The sequence below is a fragment of the Hydra viridissima genome, unplaced genomic scaffold, assembly GCF_058129835.1.
Source record: "Hydra viridissima isolate aposymbiotic clone 2 unplaced genomic scaffold, HvirCarnegie_v1 scaffold_9, whole genome shotgun sequence".
Taxonomy (NCBI): domain Eukaryota; kingdom Metazoa; phylum Cnidaria; class Hydrozoa; order Anthoathecata; family Hydridae; genus Hydra; species Hydra viridissima.
Window position 1 is genome coordinate 8342339 of NW_028324308.1, and position 18806 is coordinate 8361144.

Genomic DNA, 18806 nt, shown 5'->3' on the forward strand with positions numbered 1-18806 from the left:
TTATGACAAATCTCGTTTTTGACAAATCTTATTTGCATAACGCAATGTTAAAAAAATATGCTAACAAAATTTGAAAGATAAACATGCAAATGGAATAAAAAATAAAAAAGAATAAATTAAAGACAAACATACTTTGCTTTATTGCAGTTTTCTTTGAAGTACAATGTGATTTTGTTAGCATTCTGGAGAAGAAAAGTTGCTTTTATGAAACTACCGCAATAGCAAAATTTATGAGCTTGAGTCAAACTTACACCAGACTTTTAACAAACTTACAATAGAAAAAAAAATTAATGCAAAATTTTTATTTACCAATTTTTATAAGTTTGCATTTAAGACAAAATTTTTTTCAACTTTGATGAAAAAGAACTCATTCTTTATTAGAAAAGTTGAACAACTTGAGAGGGTTTTGGTGATATTTATTAGAAAAGTTGAACAACTTGAGAGGGTTTTGGTGATATTTATTAGAAAAGTTGAACAACTTGAGAGGGTTTTGAGAGGATATTGATATTAATACTTTTGTTTTTGCTGATTTTCTTTGTTGTTTTGTTTGTTGATTCTTATTTAGTCATGGGGAATGAACCTCTTTTACTTTAAATATTCTTCATTTGTGATGTAATTTCAAACGTCCACGATTCAAAACAAGAAATTATATGAATACTCTTTAGCATCCATCATCGTGATAAAAACTATTTGGAATAATATTAACTTTTTTTGGTGTCTTGAGCCTTGAACTATGTTTCTTAAATTAATATTTGAAAGAGAGTGCTTAATCACATAACCAGAAATCTATGAAAAATATTCATTAAAATTAGTATGTTAAGTAAAATTAATATAAATTAAAATTAGTAATAAAAATCAATTATTAAAATTAGATAAACTTTTTGTTTATCTTCTTCAAAGTGGTGAATAGTTTTTAGTTAAAGATAGCTGAGCGGGTCATAAAAACAGCCGAGTAGGTCACAAAAATAATAGAAAACAACTAAATAGAGTGCTTGTTGTTGGGTATACTAAATTTAATTTATAAGTATTTTGATGTGCAAGTATTTATTGCACGCTTTTTTAAAAAGTATAAAAATGTAAGTTATCTATTGACCAAGGTTCAAATTTTTCAAGTGATCAGATTATTATGAAAGTAGGAAGGTTTCATATAAAAATTTTTTGAATCGCATAGCCCATCTGCTTCTAGCAAGCTTTGGTGTCTTAAACCAACGTCACTGAGCTGAGAATCTGTCTTACCGTCGTCGTCATACTGGAAAAATAAACTCGTTCTGAGTTTTATTTTATTCGATTCTTCTGAACTTTTTGTTCGCTTTAAATTTTTAGTTTGTTTCACAGGGGAATTAACAAACGAATTTCCAAGGTTGTCGGAAACACTTTTTGGTCTTGTCAGATCTTCCTTTAGATGAAGTAATCTATCTAAACTTGGTGCTCGAGATAACGAGATTTCTTTGAACGGTTTGCTGATATGTTCCAGAAATGAAAAAGAATGTCTCTTGTTTTGAACGCGTTCAGATTCTGAGTTTGATATAATGCTATCAAAACTTGAGGTCCTTTCGCGTTGGCATTGAGAAAGAGGTGAACGATGAGCCAAACCACTTTTTCTGTTCAGAACATACGCAATTATTTTCTCCTCAAAGTAGCTCTTTGGTTCATAGGGAAGTTCGGTTTCTTCATTTGCCATTTCCTTCTTCTTTCTTAGCAGTAATTTTTTCTAGGAGAAAAATTTCGGTTACTTCACTGAAGTTAAAATTTAATTATTAAACTTTAAAGCGATAATATTATGACATTTATTATTAATTACCCTTTCCTAAATTTCACCATTATAACGAAGGTTTCTATTTTTGTCTCTTGGATAAGACCGTCAAGGTGCCATTTTTAAGACCAAAATTCATTTGAATAAAGAAAAACAACGAAGAATGAAGAAAGAAAAAGTTCGCTATTTCAAATGTAAACACACTCAAAGGATCAAAACGAAAGTTGAATAGGCTAAATGCACTGTAAATGACTGTACATCGCTTAACAGCACACAACCTTCGAGCGAAAATATAAAACGTCTTCGATGACTATTTTCATGAAAATTAGTTTTTACATTTACGATTGTAGCTACTCACATCAGTTCACGCGTCGTATTTCGTAACGTCTACGAGGAGTAGAAACTTCTGTTGTTAAAAGAAAATTTTGAAACCAGAAACACTAATTGAAATAATTCCACTTCGCTCATCGTTCTTTATACAAAGGACTCCTTTAAAAGGATTCTTTAGTTAAAATGTCTTTCATCGAAGTTTGTACTACTTGTACTCGGTGATACGTTTATATTTTGTTGAAACTTATTGGGGAATCACGCGTGGTGCTTATGTCAAACCAAATGGTTTAATTCAAATTCCGTTTTTTTTCCTGAGCGGTGACATTTGATAATGTTTTTTTAACTAGTTAATAACAGTTATTTGACATCCTGCTTTAAACTCTCATATTGAAAACATTGATTCAATAAAAGTTCAAAGTCCTTTTAACGTTTACACTAAACGTTTAACGTTCATAATTGAAACTAACTGTTAACTTTTGTGAAGAAAGTTTGTTAATGGGGACCTAAGTAACTTAAATATTGTGGTGATGCGACAATTATATTAATAATGAGAATTATTAATTGAGTAATTGCAAGATTTGTAAACGCAGTTTTTTTTAAAAAAAGATTTTAGAGTATTGGTTGTTGTCGTGGCATTCTCAGACGATGTACACGGTAAAAAATCTGTACGATAAGTTCAAAATATTTGTATTTTGCCGCCATAGAGGAACAAATTTAATTATCACCAAACGATTGAGTGAAAATCTAAAAACAATTTTTTTTTCGTTCCACAACTTTTCTGTAAACTAATAAACTGCTAATATTTACTTAAAGAGTCTGCACCCCTCTCTTGCTTTGAAATCCTTTTCTGATTCTAAAGCCTTTTGACACCGCAGAAATAATCTAAAAAAAAAACTGGAATGGCTGTTGTTAGATAAAATCTTTCCCATTGTTGTATAAATTTTTTAAAAAAAAAAGATGATACAAGATGACACAAGATGACACAAGATGACACCAGGTTGGAGATTTTGTTTTTTGTTTTGCTAAAACAAATTTTGAGGAATTCAAAAATTTCATCCGCAGCACCGTTATTATCGGATTTAAAATCTGAATTCTTATAAAAGGATAAGATATCAGGTTTTGTCATTTGTTTGCTAAAAACTTTTTTATGCTTGAAGACATCAGGAAATTTTTCCCATGTGAAATGAATTTTTATTGAGATACTTCGTGGATTACATAGAGTTTTCATACATATACTTTCTTCTTGATTTATTTCTTCCTTCTGTAACTCACTTAAATTTTTTTACTTCTTCTTGGTTTTCTTCTTCTTTTTCTTCTTCTTCTTCTCCTTCTTCTTCTTCTTTTCTTAAAGTATTCTTAAGTTCTTTATCTCACTTGTAGAAAAGTCACTGAAATTCAACCTAGTAAAAAATCTATCTGATAATACAAATTTGAAAAACCTTTTTGGGGACCTCAATGACTTATCTTACACTTCAATCAACTGCAAATATGTAGATGTTCCAGGTACAATCACTTGTCCCGAAATTCTGAAAGTTATCTCCATGTAAACATATCTTCTCTACCATCTCATATTGAAAATTTTAAAATACTTTTAGCATCTTTTGATAACTTTGCATGATATCATTGGGATAACTGAATCTAACCTGCATGATAAAGAATTGTCTTTAAATATTGTTGATTTAAATAGACACGTATCTATTCACACGCCAACTAAAGCTAAAAGGAGTGTTGCTTTGATGTATATTGTATAGTCTAGCTTAAATTTTAATATATAAAATGACTCTATATTTTATTGAAGTAATAAATTCTAAAAAAGAGCAACTAAATAGTTGATTGTTTATATCATCATCCATCAATGTGTCCATCTGAATTTGTTGATCATTACCTAAATCTTCTTCTTGAGAAAATTGACTTAGACAAAAAAGTTTATGTTAATGATTTCAATTTTCTCTTGCTCAAATACATCTAACGTGGTTTCACACTTTTTTAAATTCTCTTTTTCTTTTTATAAACAGTCTTTAAGCCTAACCACTTATTCTTCTGAGTTTATAATTATGTCACATTCCAAAGAGCGAACTTTGCTTTAAAAACTTTAAAAAAGGTAAAAATTTATCCAAGATATTTCAAATGAAAAAGATGGATGCACCCCAAAAAACCACGGTACTCAAAAAACCACACGGTCAGAAAATCTAAAAACAAAAGAAGAGAATGTGTCAAAATGGGTGTAATTTGGTTTATTTGTAACCAAAAAGGATTTAAAAAAAGGAATTAAAAAAAGGATTTTGGCAAATAGGAAATGTCCAAAACCGAAACTTTGGTTGCTGTGTAAAAAAGTACAGCATCAGGAAGACAAAAACTGAGTCTTCCTAATTTTAGACTAAGTTTGTAAATAAAAATGATTTTAGTAGTTAAATACAAGTTATTAAAGAAGTACTTGTATTTAACAGCTATAATAATTTTTATTAACACTTCTTCATTTATCATCTCTTTCTTCTTTTTACCTGTAGCGTTTCCTTTTATGTCCTTAACAATGTTGTTGTTATTGTTGCTGTTATTGTCGTTGTTATTGTGGTTGTTGCTATTGTTGCTGTTGTTGTTGTTGTTGCTATTTTTAATGATATGTTTAAAAACATCTTTCAATTAGAGAACATTGAAAATGTTTCCCTTCAATGGAGCTTTTTTTCCCATCAAAATCAGTTTCTTCTACAGGAAACAGTCATCTTGGTTCCCTAGCGATCGCTTACTGCAGGTAAGTTCCCTAGCGGTCGCTTACTGCAGGTAATTTTACTATATACAAATTTTACACGTAGATTTACTACATACAAATTTTACATTGTAAATACAGACAAGACATAGCTTGTATCCAATTGCATCGCATTTCAGATTGTTTTTGCAAGTACACTTTAGTTTACATTGGGGAACTTTTGTCTGTTTTTTTTTCGGTTTTGCTTTTTTTCTCCTTTATTTCTTTTACATTCATCTCATTTTTAATTTTCATTGATCCATGTATTTAGGTGCTAGCCTTCATTTGATTTTTTTACGGTCAAAAAATTAGGTGTGATCAGGTCAAAAAATTTATTATGATGCTTTTTTTATGGAACTCATTTACAAATCCGCTTGTTAAAACTTTTCACGTCAATATGATGCAGACCCACGTTCTTTGTTGGGAGGTTTTATTAAAATAGGTCCCTAGTGCAAAACTTTAAAATTCTTTTATTGAGCGGGATCTAACAATTGGGTCATTTTTGGGGGTCTAGAGGAGAGATGGAGTTAAATATTTTGTGGTTAGGTCATTTTTATTGAGCGCTAGCCTACACTTGTTTTTATTCTCTAAGAAAGCAACTACAGACTCATTTTCATCATGTGCCAAGATTTTGCAGTAAGATAATTCTTGGTTACTTATTATTCTGCCATCACAAGGTCGGTTTATGGTTTCTCGGTCTTTTATTGATGAGAAATGGGCAGTTTTCAATGCTTTTTTTTCTTTTTCTTCCTTTTTTTGCAATCCATTTTCTAACTGTTGATTTTTTATCATTTACGGACTTTTTCACTATTACAAATTAAGCTTTTGTTGACGGATTACACCTTGGAGTACGTCAATTAACTCTCAATTAAATTTTGTTTTTAAATTAATTATACTAATCTACTTGTTAAAAAAAAAAAAAGCGTCAATTCTTTTAAACCTATTCGTCTATTGCCCAGACAGCCATGTTTTGTTTTTTAATGGACTACCAACAGAAACTTATCTTATTAAATTTTTATTTATGTTTTTAAAATATTTTCATTATCTTCAAAAAACTCACATGGTTATTTAGGTCCACATGACCACATGTTTTGGTAGTGCATGGTTCACATGTTTTGGTAATGCATTGAAGTATTCTAAATATAATTTACAATCATTCTAAGAGAAACATATTATAACCAATTTCTGCAAAGAATCACGTCTATATTCCCAGCCGTTTTGCAATTATAGCCAATTTAATCCACATGGCTTTTGGGGTGCATAACAAAAAAAGTGGTCAACATCAACATCCTAGTAAAAGAGCACATGCAAAAATTAAGAAACTATATCTACTACAACTACACCTACCATGTACATCTACCAGGTAGAACCCCGTTTCAGGCTGCTTTTCAAGACGAATTAAAAAAATATTATCTGCCCCTAGAGAAACATTCTAGGTCCTCCTGCTTTCGCGCGTTTTTTATTGTGTAATCATCTGTAATGTGCACCTTTTTATGGGAAAAATACTTGACTCACAAAAAGCGTAAAATCATTGAAACATTTACTAAAAATTGAATATTTATCACAAAACGATAATTATTTTAATGACTGAAATTTTCCTTCGATAAAGCAGAATATGAGATGATTAAATATTAAAATTTTTTGCGCTCTTCTTTTTAATGTTCCAGAAACATTAAAAGAAGAGTTGAATGTTGTAGTCAACACATATATCTGTAAAAGATACAGTTAACTCTAGAACTGATGTTAAATGACCATCAAACTGCCCCTGCTTTCTCCTGGAATATTTCCACGAACTCTACATAATGAAATTACAGAATTTGCTTCAAAAAAATTATTGTCCGAAGAAGCTCATTTTGAGATGAATGGAACAGTAAATAAACAAAACCTACTCCAGGTCTTTACATCCGCATAAGGTCAGCTCATGGTGCGGAGTAATGACCTAATTGATTGTTAGACCGTATTTTTTTGAACATGATAACGCAGGTAACGCATTTATAATTAACGGTGTACGCTACAAATGATTGAACAACAACAGGACAATGCTACGGGGCATACTGCTTAAGAAACAATTATGAAAAATATTTCCTTACCACATCATCTCCTAATACTGTGATTTTAATTAGCCTGCCCGGTCGGCGGATTTAACAGCTTCTAATCATGAAAAAACTAGCAACTTTAGATCAATGAAAACAAAGCATCAAAGTCGAATTTGCAAACATATCGTAAACGGTATTTGCTATTATTCTGTTACATTCTGTTATATTCTGTTACATTCTGTTATATTCTGCTATATTCCGCTATATTCTGCTATATTCTGTTATATTCTGTTATATTCTGTTATATTCTGTTATATTCTGTTATATTATGCTATATTCTGTTATATTCTGTTATATTATGCTATATTCTGTTATATTCTGTTACATTCTGTTATATTCCGCTATATTCTGCTATATTCTGTTATATTCTGTTGTATTCTGTTATATTCTGTTATATTCTGTTATATTCTGCTATATTCTGCTATATTCCGCTATATTCTGCTATATTCTGCTATATTCTGCTATATTCCGCTATATTCTGCTATATTCTGTTATATTCTGTTGTATTCTGTTGTATTCTGTTATATTCTGTTATATTCTGTTATATTCTGTTATGGAGAATGCAATAAAAAGAGCGTAAATTTTATATTAAATTTGAAATTTTCTGATAAATGGGGACCATTTATTAGACGTTTCAAATTCAATGTAAAAAAAAAAAACAATTTAGATTTTTGTTTATTCTTAACACTTTATGTCCTTGAACAGTTGCTTTATGTCCTTGAACATCAGGAAGTTTTTTTACAAAAAGTCGATGAGACAAATTTTGAATTGAATACGAACATGAAAAGAGTTCTTTAAAAGAAAAGTGCAAAAACAGTTTACAAAATTAATTCATCAAAACCTTAATCAAACCTTCCTTTCTGCTATTGTCTGCTTTTGATCAAATGGTTCTGTGTTTAAAACCAGGTTATCTAGAAAGGAAAATTTACTCGGATGGAAAATCTTGCATTTGTTTTTGGAACTGTCAAAAGTAATTTTTAGTTCACTCTTAATAAACTTAAATCTATAAACTTAATCGAGATTGAAAATCCAACGTTCTTTTAAAAAATTGTGTTCAAAGAATTGATTAGAAAGTGAAAAATATCTTGTTTCAGATTCTTAGACAATCATCCAAATCACACTAATGTTAATTTTCTTGAATGTTACATTGATCAAGGAGTTCACGTCATTTCTTTTCTTCCGAGTTACCAATTATACGACAACAGCAATTACTCATTACCTCTCTATAATACAGGAATATGTTGCTCAAAACAGGAATATGTCGCTCAAAACAGGAATATGTCGCTGTTATGCAATAACTCTATAATAGAGTCATTGCATAATCCTTTGAGCTACATTCCTGATGAATATTTTCTGAATTCTTTATCTATGAAGCAATAGTTCATTATACATTCATCAGTATTTTATTCTAAAACGAAAGTTCCAGTTTCTTCAACTTTTGTATCATCAATTTCAGTTCAGGATGTGCTCAAACTTCCAGAATCAATTCGAAAAACAAAAAAAAAAAAGCAAAACGAAAAGATATAAGAAAATGCGTTATTAAAAATCTTTAAAAAGTGACGAAGTTTTGGAAATGTATGAAAAAGAGGACGAAGAAAAGAAAAATGAGGGAAAGGAGAAAGAAGAAAAAAGGTTTACAAGGAACGAAAATTGATACAAGAGCAAATCAAAGAAAAAAAGAAAACAAAATCTGCCAGTCTAATACTGTTGCTAAAAAGAGACGTGGAAGAACAGCTAAAGAATATTCAATTATATGTATTTTATGTTTTTCGTGAAATTTTGAGAAATTAAATTTGCATTTCTTTAATTCTTACAAGATAAAACATAATAAAATACATTTAATTTTAATGTTTCTTCTTAAGTAAATCGTATTTCTTCTCATAAGAATTTTATATTTCATTCTTTCAAATTACAAACATTTTTACCACAAAAAACAGATTCATACCGCAAAAAATAGATTAGTTAACTTTATTTTTGCTAAGGCCGTTTCAGGTGCAATTAAAAGGGGATAGTAATGTGTATCATACTTTCCTTATCACGCAGTTTGGTGCATGTTTCATTTGAAAAGAGCATGTTTCAAAAGCTACTGGTGCTTAGTATTTCTAAGAAGCGAATAATGCAAAAAACAAATTTCTTACCCTAAATAATATTAGACCTGTAGAACATTCCGAAAGACCAAAAAAGTTTTAAATTACAGTTGTAATAAAAAGCTCGACTTTGGTTTCAACTTTTTATGTAAAAAACCTGCGGTATTAACCCAGGGAAAACCTTTTCAAAATAAACACTTTTCCGAAGATTTTTCTTGGAATCTATTCATTAATGCTCTAAAGTAGCAATCTTCACATAATAACGTAAAAAATAAAATAATGACACACAAAAATAGTCAAAGGATTGTACAAAGTCTTGTAACACAAAACTAGACCTCAGCGAATCAAAAAAGTCTGTATTGAATCGAATCTTAAATAACTATTTAACATTACAAAATAACAATAAAATTCTCCTCATCCTCCCTTCTAATAAGCTTTACAAAGGGTTTTACATTTAGAAAGGTTAAAAATTCAATTCTTCAGATTTGAGCATTCAGAATAAACTAGAATCAAATCTCAAAGAAAATTTCTGATTCGATTCAAAAATTCTGAGTTTCGAATGGGTCTAATTAAAATAGCAAACAATATTTTTAAAACAGTTCCAGATATCTGATTATGATCTAGATACCCCGACCATGATCCAGATATCCAATATAATTAGATGTCTGACATATATTTCCGGCCAAGATAATGCAATACAGATTTGTATAAAAAAAAACAACAGAAAAACATGACAAGCATTTTAGTGATATAAAAAAGTAAACAAAAAAATATTCTACATTTACAAAGCTCATATAAGTTTGTAAAAAATAATTTACAACGGCTACAAGAATATTTATGACGATTAAAACTTTTGCAACTTCATTTTCCGTGAATTGAAAACAGTGAACAAATACATTAACTTCTAAGAATAAATATAGTGAAAAAGATTATTTCAGAACAAATAATATGAAATAAAACAAGACTTAAAAAAACCTAGTTTTTTTCAGGTAATTTTATGAAAAAACTTTAGGGATGTTATAATTTAATAACTCACGCGATTATTCTTCATCAGATTCTTCAGACACTTCAGGAGATTCATATTCATCTTCTTCATACGTTTTGAACACTAAAGATGCTACTACATAATCTTCTTCTTCCTTAAAATTAAATTTCATAAATTCTTTTGGTATTTCAAAAACAGCAACTTTTTTGTTGTAGAAAATTTTAGACTTAAAATCAAATTTTATTAACAACTGTAAAATTTTAAAAACGACTAAAACAATTTTTTTTTATCTCAAAAACAAGACTATGAAAATGAAAGAAACATTTTTTTTTTCCAATCATTTAATAAGTCATTTTTTTAGAAACAAAAAACAGCTTTAAAGAAAAGAAAATCTTTGGTATTTCTAAGTTGATAAACTAATTTTCTCACCTCTGAAAATAAACGTTCATCAGTTTTTTGGAGAGTTTGTTGAATTTTCAGAGTAGAAGCTTTACGAGCTCTGGCATAATCACTCTAATAAAAAAGCACTCATAAATCTTACAACAAAAAACACTTCCACACTCTGACATTGATTTTTAAAATAAGCTTACTTTCAACCAGTTGTGTTTTAAGGCTTCTTCAGCTGATAATCTCATCCTAAAAGTTAAATACATACTTCATAAATACTTACTTCATAAATACATACTTAAAACTTCATTTGGAACATGCATAATCATCATGATCATAATCATTGTCATTATGATCATTTTATTTATGGTAGGAGCTTTTAAAACCTTACTCTGGAATTCGGACAAAACATTTGCTAATAAAATCTTTGGCTTCAGAAGTAATAGTTGCAAATGCATCTTTATCAAAGCTCCACTTCACTTTCTGCACACTAAGTAAAACTTGCTCTTCGTCTTCATAGTAAAATGGTGAAATTCCACTGAGTCTAGAAACAGATACAGCAGAGTGTTTATAAGCATATTAAATTTGTTTAAATCCCTCACTTGTAATAATTTGATTACTAAAAAATAACTTCTTACAGAGTATACATGATGACACCTATAGACCACATGTCTGAACCTGGTAACACTGGTTCAAAACGCAACATTTCTGGTGCTAAAAGCAAAAAGTGTACAAAGAAATTTTTAGTTAATTGTTTTAATGAAAAAAAAAGAGGAAAAAAAACATTTTGATTATAATAACTGTTAAATTTATTGTTTTATTATGGTAAACTGACCACAAAACTCAGTATCACCAATAACATCAACAACTTCACCAGCTTTTTTATTAGCTACCATTCTTGAACTGTTATAGTCAAGAAGTTTTAACTCACGTCCTGATGAAAAACGGATATTTGTGGGCTAAAATGTAAATTCCAAAAATTAATTTTGAAAAAATAAAAATAATTAATAAAAAAGTTTTTTTAAAAGAAACAAAAACATACCCTAAGATCCAAATGTACAACATTGTTTGAGTGCATAAATGCCAAAATTTCACAAAGTTGTCGAATATAATTAGCAACATCATCTTCTGTAAGGGCATGCTTATGAGATACAAAGTCTAATAATGTCTTACCATCACATCTGCATTAAAAAAAACAAAAACAAATTAAAACTTTACTTTTCTAAATTAAATTCATGAGTAAGTAATAGGTCATACACCTTTTAATTTACTATTTTTTTTATTTATTATTTTTTCAATGAGATCTGACCAAATACTACTAATGAATTTCTTATAAAACAGGAAGAAAAAAAATCTTACAAGTCCATGATAAGAATGAGATATTTTCTGACCAAATATGCTTCATGCAGTTGAACTAACTGACTGTGACCCATTTTGCCACTGGTCATGATATCATATTCACGGATTGCAAACTTTAGGGAGTCAGCATCAAACTTGATAATTTTTGCAGCATACTTTGCACCATTCTTTTTACTTATGGCTTCCTTTACTACAGAAAATTTTCCACTAAAAAGATAGTAAAATTTCAGCAAATGTATCTCTTTCACAATATGAAATACTGTGAGTGCTTTAATTAAAAATACTCTTTGCATAATTTATTTGAACATACCGTCCAATCTCTTCACCAAACTCATAATATTTTTCTGGATTTTCAGCTTTTATTCCAGCTCGTTCTATAGGTAACTTAACTTTTGACTTTTTGCCTACACGATTAGCAGGAGTAAACAACCTATTGTCCTTTGGAGCTATAAATAAAAACTTCCATCAAAACTTCCATCAAATTACTTTTGTACATTGAAAATGAAACATATTTATTCATATATTTAGCATTAAAATATTCAAATTGGGAGAAAATCTAGTTTCAATTAAAATCATGTTAATAAGCATAAAACATACAAGCATAAAGATTGCAATTACTTCCAAAGTGCAACTTAAAAAGAACTTTTTTAAATAAAAAGTTACCAGAGCTTTCAGCTACTTTTGGCTTTGCAACAGGTTCTTCGTTCCTTCCACTCTTTTTACTTGGATCTAAAAAGATAACCAGGCAATTAAACTAATTAAGATGTTCAACTTAGAACTTTTCCATATCTATTACAGATTTTAATATTACAAAACACCTATTATAGGAGTTTTAAGAAATATTATACAAATGAAATCTTATTTTTACAAAAAAAAAATTTAATATTTTCATTATTTATTATACATTTATTTCTTTTTACTATATCAGTGCTTCTTTTTTAATAATAAACCCAGTTGAAAATTAAGTCACAAGAGAGTAACGACATTTAGTCTGTGGTAAATTGGTACTAATGAAGAAATACTGTTACAATTTATAGTGGTTAACTGCTTTCAACAATTTCATACAGATAATCAATGTGCTTTATTTTGTTTTTAGTATGAAAACCTCAATTCGATTGCATATAAAATCAGAGGTTTAACATGAACAAAAAGTACAGCAAGAAACCTAAAGTTAAAAACTTTCCAACTTATGGGAAAATGAAAGATGATTTTTTATTGATGGCTAAAAAGGAAAAAGAAAAGGGAAAACTTACTAATTATTAATTCGAATGACACCTCATCTTCCCCTCCTTCATTACTTACAACAACACTATAGTAACCCCCATCTGAAACTGCCAAGTCAAATATTTCAAGAGTTGATACTTGATACTTATTAGTTATAAGGTACTTTCCTCCACTTTTTACTTGTTTTTTACCTTGGAACCATTTTACTTCAGGACGGGGGTTACCATCATACTTACAATCAAACTTCACTGTTTGATTCTCATTACAGCATGTGTTCTTAGGGGCATCAATGATTTTACCACAGGCTAAGAAAGATACAATGCTTTCTGTAAGTTATAAATTGATATATTTTTTCTGATTTATAACTTTTATAATTTTTTGAATCTGCTGTTAACTGCACATTATAAAATATGTTAAAGAGGGATTTCAAGAACTTAATTTGCTCAGACTTGAATATCTAAAAACTAGTAGGTTACAATTCTGGACCGATAATGAAAACACATATTTAATTGTCATTATTTGCGTTGTTTAGAGAAAGAGAAACAGAAAACAGCAACATCTTTAATCTAAATATTATCTTTTAAATAATTATCTAGATTAAAAAAAAAGTGTTACAAACTTTTTTATTCTGTTACAATAAAAAGCAATATTTACACTTTTTAATAACTGTTATTACTTTATTAATTTGATTGACAGAATAAAAATAAATTATACATTAAAGTATAGAAACAACTTAGTAAATAGATTATCACAAAATTAGTATTATATATATTAGTAAAAAAAAAAAGATTATATTTGTGGTGTGTTCATCTTTACTGAAAACATTCTTCTATTTATTATTAAATAACATAAGAATATTTAAAAATTTTTACCATTTACTAGAAGCTCACATTTGCAGCTTGCCTCACCACTTTTATTAAAAGCAACACATTTGTATTCTCCTTCATCCTCAACTGTCACTTTCTTAATTTCCAATCCAATAACATCATCTTTTTCAAACAAATATCTGAATCGACCTGCATCTTTGATAAGGTTACCTTCAAAAAACCAGTCTACATCTGGCTCTGGCTCCCCTTCACATACACAATCAATAATAGCTGTTTTACCAACAGTTACTTCCACATTCTGCAACTTCTCAATAAAGATTGGTGCTTCTGGAAAATAAAGAAAATATTATTATTTCATGTGCTACAACAAGGTAATTATGTTTTTTTTTTTCTTTCTTTTTTCTTACTGATCTAATTATAAATATTTTTATAGTTAATACTTAATTCCTCTCCTTATTAATTCAATAATTCATAAGTTTTTCATGTTTTTATTAGGACAGCATTAATTAGAAATAAACAAACTCATAATAAACATTCTGTTTTAATTAGCCAGGTTTAAGTGGAATAGCTCATTCTAAATTTAATGGAAACAATTACACTATATTGTTCCAAATATTTACTATTTGAAATTATTTTCAAAGGGAGAAAAAAATAGTCTTTTAGCCCTGGATCTTGTTGGATTATCAGCTAGTCAAACAAGTTTCAGGACAAAATATTTTTTGCTTTAAATATATGCTGTTAATTTTTAAATTCAAATTTAAAATTCCACTTGTTCTTTGTAAATTTGTTTGAATACTTCCAAATCATTGTTTCTGTATTATCAGATAAAATCTATTTGCTTCAGCAATCTGAAAAGTGGTCAAATGTTAATAGCTAACCCTTTAGTTTATAAACTTAATTTGATGATGTAATAGTTAAATTTTTTAGAGAAAGAGTCGTGTAATATGTAAACAATTTTAATGACATCTATATTAATGGATGTTTCTTGCAGTCTCTGAAATAATCGATATCCGTTTAAAAGGTATGTGAAATTTAATAAAACTTTTTTTTACGGGGTAAGTAATTTGTTCTATTATTTTAGCAAATATAAAGATCTTGACAATACAACCCTTTCCCTCATTTACTTATTAAGTAAACTCCTTCCACAAGTACTATTTACAGTAATTTTATCCCCACTCCTTTTACTAAGTAGTATTAAAATTTTGCATCTACTTTAAATTTGTTTTTTAAATTATCTTTTGAATATTTAAGAACGTTGTAAAAGAAGTTTAAAAAATGGTAGAGTAATATGCAGTTTCAAAGTCTTTTAGTTTCGTTCATTTTAAAATTAATTTTATGTAAAAGTAAAATTTAAAAAAATAAATAGTTTTTTAAAAGTCTTTTAAAATAATGTAAAGTTTTTAAAACGTAAAGAAACATGTGTTTTCATAATAATATGAGAGATTGATATCTGCTATAAGGTCATTTAAGAACTCTTGCCAAAATAATTTCAAGTTCGTACAGTTTGTTTTTATTGCCACGGTTACTTTCTAATAAGAACAATATCTTTGTTAAAATACGTTGGGAGAAAGAAATAAAATATTTCTTCAATAACTTTTTTTGAAGTCAAAAAACAAGTTTTCAGTTTAAAAATCTTGTATTGAGCTTAAAATGATACATCTATTTGGTGTTCAAATTTTTTAAGTTTTTCAAATAAAGCAAAAATTTATTGCCAATAATCCTTTAACCACACAAGAGGGATTTTTACACCTCCTAGCCATCCGTGGAAATACGGAGATATTCGAGTTTAATTGTTGGATTCATAAAACATATTTTGAATATTTTTTAGAATTCGGAATTCAAAAAACAATCTGCTCGAGGTGAAGATCATAACCGAAAGTGAAGAGGAAATCTAAAGCAAATTTAGAGATTAGACTTTGGGTTTATGATAGGCAAACAATGTCAAGGAAGTAATTCGAAAAAAATAATTATTGCATGAATGTTGTTTAGCAACTATACGGAGCGAAAATATAATTATTGTAAAAGAGAAACCTTATCGATGGGTTTTACACTTTATTACAGTCAATAGCTAATGGCATTGGGAGAGCGGCCGGGACAAACAGATTTGTAAAAAATCTAACTTTATTTTGATAAGTAAGGAACACTACCATACATGGTTGAAATACATTAACTGGATAAAAATAACAAAAATAGATAAGAAAGTTTATTAGGGAGCCCCTTCGTACACCACTAGTTAAATCCAAAAAAATTCGGAGTATATGTAAAAGCTAAATATTATGTTGAGGAGTATGACAGGAACAAAATATTCGTACTACACGAAGAAAATGTCGTGAAATATTATTCTTTGCTTTTGTCGGGATCATTTTCAGAAAATATCCAAAAAGCAAGAAAGAAGGATTATATATTTTTTCGCCTACATTATCCTAAAAATTGTTCCTTATCTTCAACTAATATTGTAATCCATATTCGTAAATCAGAATTGGAAAATTTTTTTCTCTCTTTAATAAATATATTAGAATGTTACAATTATATTGTGTGTATAAAACCTTATTATTATTTACTTTTTGTGATGTTTTATAACATAATTTAATTTAAAATCATAAAATTGTGTTTATAAAACATCACAAAAAATTTGTAAATAATAATGTTTTATACACACAACGCTTCAAAGTTTATGTAGCGAGAGTTATAGAGATCGTATACACACTAATTGCTGAATATATCGGGAAATATTCTTTGATAAATTATTTATATTACTAATGTAAAAAATAAAAAACAGTTAAACACTTATAGTAAGACTGGGTTAACTGGATGCTAAGAAGCTACCTTGGGTCTCCACATATAAAGAATATTGAAAAGAACATTTTACGAGTAATGGAATTTGATGACATTACGAAGGATACTGCATCTCATTTTTGTTGTTTACATAAACATAATTATACTTTTTAGAAGTGTACTGAACAACATTTAAAATGCAAAAATAATGTCGACAAATGAACGCTCCGAAGTTGAGTATTAAAGATGCTATTTGAATTCACATTTTTTTGAACGCCTAACGAACTCATTTAAATACTAATAACACAGCTTTTTTTTCATCATAACTGACATATTTCAGAATAAGTATTAAAAATATACAAACGTTTTGGAAAATAATGACAATTACTGAAGAATATATGCAAAAAACAACTGTGATATAACAATGCTAATGCCATCAGTAAGGGTATGAAAAGTTTTAAACATTTTGATTGGATCGTCTTAAACGAATACTTAGCTATCAAGCACAAAATGTAGTTTATTATATAACTGCTCCAGAATTAGATATATATATTTTTTGATATTTTTAATAAATTTCGTTTTAATTTCTTTTGAATTATAATTTCAATTACAATACCTGATAAATATACTTCTCAAATTAAAATCAAGAAAAATTTTTTTGACAAAACAAATGCACTTCAAAATCTTTAAAACAAATTTCTCTTTTTACAGAATATCGGAGTCGTTTTCAAAGTTAAAGATCTCTCTCTTTTTTTAATGAGGCATCGCTTTACCATTTAATTTGAAAATAATCATTTTAATAAGTTTATTAGTTGTTTATTTGTTGAATAGAAAATTAGTTAGAGTTTAAATCAAAGCTGCAAACAAAATCTTTGAAGGATGCACAAGTATACTTACTGGGTTTGTTTGGCATCTTTGTGGAGAATCTCAAACAAGTTGCGCTGCAGAAACAACAAGGGCGTTCGTTGTGTTGTTAAAGGCAAATTAAACTTCGAAAGAAATTGCTGAAAGATTAAGATAATCGTCTAAAATCATTGAGGCGCGTCTTATAAGCTTTTTTTTTTTTTTTTTATCTAAACAATAGTAATCGACTAATAACATTTTTAACGAAGCAAGGCTGCTTTAAAAAGTTTTTTAAAAGTTTTTTTTTTTAAAACGTTTCAAACAATCTTTTGGTATTGTAAATTTCAACCGTAGTTAGTAATTTTAAACATCAGTTCTTTTAAGTGTTACAAAAATTTAAAAGTTTTCATTCATGTGTCAACACCCATTTCTGCCGCTATCCTTCGCAGGGCTTAAGATTATAAGAATAATGATACGAATTGCTTTTATTGAAAACAAATGCATTAGATGATGCCTAATATGGTCAAACGTGCTAATACTTAATCTTTTTCCCTCAAAGAATGTAGAAAACTTATATGGGACGTAATTTGTACGTTTAGAGTTCTTACACTTTCAGCAATGCAAGACCGTTTCTTTTAGCAGCTCATAATACCATCCAATGAACTATTTAGTTTTGATACTGAATTTGGTATACTTTAATAAAGTATACCAAAGTATACATATAAAGTCTTTATATCACTTCGCACTTAAGCTATTCCAATAGATAATAAGGGAACAACAACAAGCTCTAAAAGTTTTATTTGTAAGGTTTATGTTGAAAATGCTTATGGAATTTAAGCTTTTTATATGAAATTCTTGTTCCTAAGACTTTTTAAAATTCACCAATAACATTTTCTGTTAAAAACAATTTGCAAATTTAATCACATGTTCTAACATTTAATCCCGTGTTTTATCATTTAATCCTGTGTTCTAATATTTAATCACATTTTTCTAACATTTAATCCTGTGTTCTAACATTTAATCACATGTTCTAACATCTAATAAAAGCTCGGTGTAAATGGGATCAACCGCTAAGAACAGAATTGCTGATAAAAATTCAAATAACTTTTGTTATAACTAAGCAACAGTGAGATCTTCTAATAAAAAAATGACCGTATGGGGAAATGGATACGAATTCGCTTAGTAGGATAGACCGGTGGTATTTCTGCTTTAATGTTAATTGTCAGACGTGACCAGTTTTTACCTCATACCAGTAACTGAATGATATAGAACTATTTATTATTAGCTCGATAATGTTTAAAAAATCAAGAACTTTTAATTTTTTTTATTCATAAATCAAAATTTGTTTTATACACTTATATGGGGCAATTTTGCCATTTATGGGACAATTTCGCCAG

General features: G+C 28.5%; 2 protein-coding genes across 5 annotated transcripts; both read right to left on the minus strand.

The window, feature by feature from the left end:
* Window positions 1–984: 984 nt before the first annotated feature.
* On the minus strand, window positions 985–7125 carry LOC149883853 (uncharacterized). 3 transcript variants are annotated; one of them, XM_090097420.1, is made up of 2 exons: window positions 6917–7125; window positions 985–1711 (listed from the first exon to the last, which is right to left on the minus strand). In XM_090097420.1, exon 2 carries the CDS (start codon window positions 1679–1681, stop codon window positions 1109–1111), a length of 573 nt encoding a protein of 190 aa, XP_089953546.1. In that variant the 5' UTR covers window positions 1682–1711; window positions 6917–7125; the 3' UTR covers window positions 985–1108. The 3 variants fall into 3 exon arrangements, with proteins under 3 accessions (XP_089953546.1, XP_089953544.1, XP_089953545.1); XM_090097418.1 differs by lacking the exon at window positions 6917–7125 and adding an exon at window positions 2112–2387; XM_090097419.1 differs by lacking the exon at window positions 6917–7125 and adding an exon at window positions 1802–2105.
* A 2471-nt stretch (window positions 7126–9596) lies between these two features.
* LOC145185123 (death-associated protein kinase 2-like) lies at window positions 9597–17636 on the minus strand. Of its 2 annotated transcripts, none has more exons than XM_090097417.1 (13): window positions 17464–17636; window positions 13837–14118; window positions 12404–12469; window positions 12051–12186; window positions 11741–11947; window positions 11424–11562; window positions 11217–11340; window positions 11020–11095; window positions 10773–10925; window positions 10585–10630; window positions 10424–10507; window positions 10046–10148; window positions 9597–9910 (listed from the first exon to the last, which is right to left on the minus strand). In XM_090097417.1, the coding sequence occupies exons 1-12, from the start codon at window positions 17477–17479 to the stop codon at window positions 10050–10052; spliced, it is 1428 nt and encodes a 475-aa protein (XP_089953543.1). In that variant the 5' UTR covers window positions 17480–17636; the 3' UTR covers window positions 9597–9910; window positions 10046–10049. The 2 variants fall into 2 exon arrangements, with proteins under 2 accessions (XP_089953543.1, XP_089953542.1); XM_090097416.1 differs by having other exon boundaries at window positions 9597–9913.
* Between the last annotated feature and the right edge of the window lie 1170 nt (window positions 17637–18806).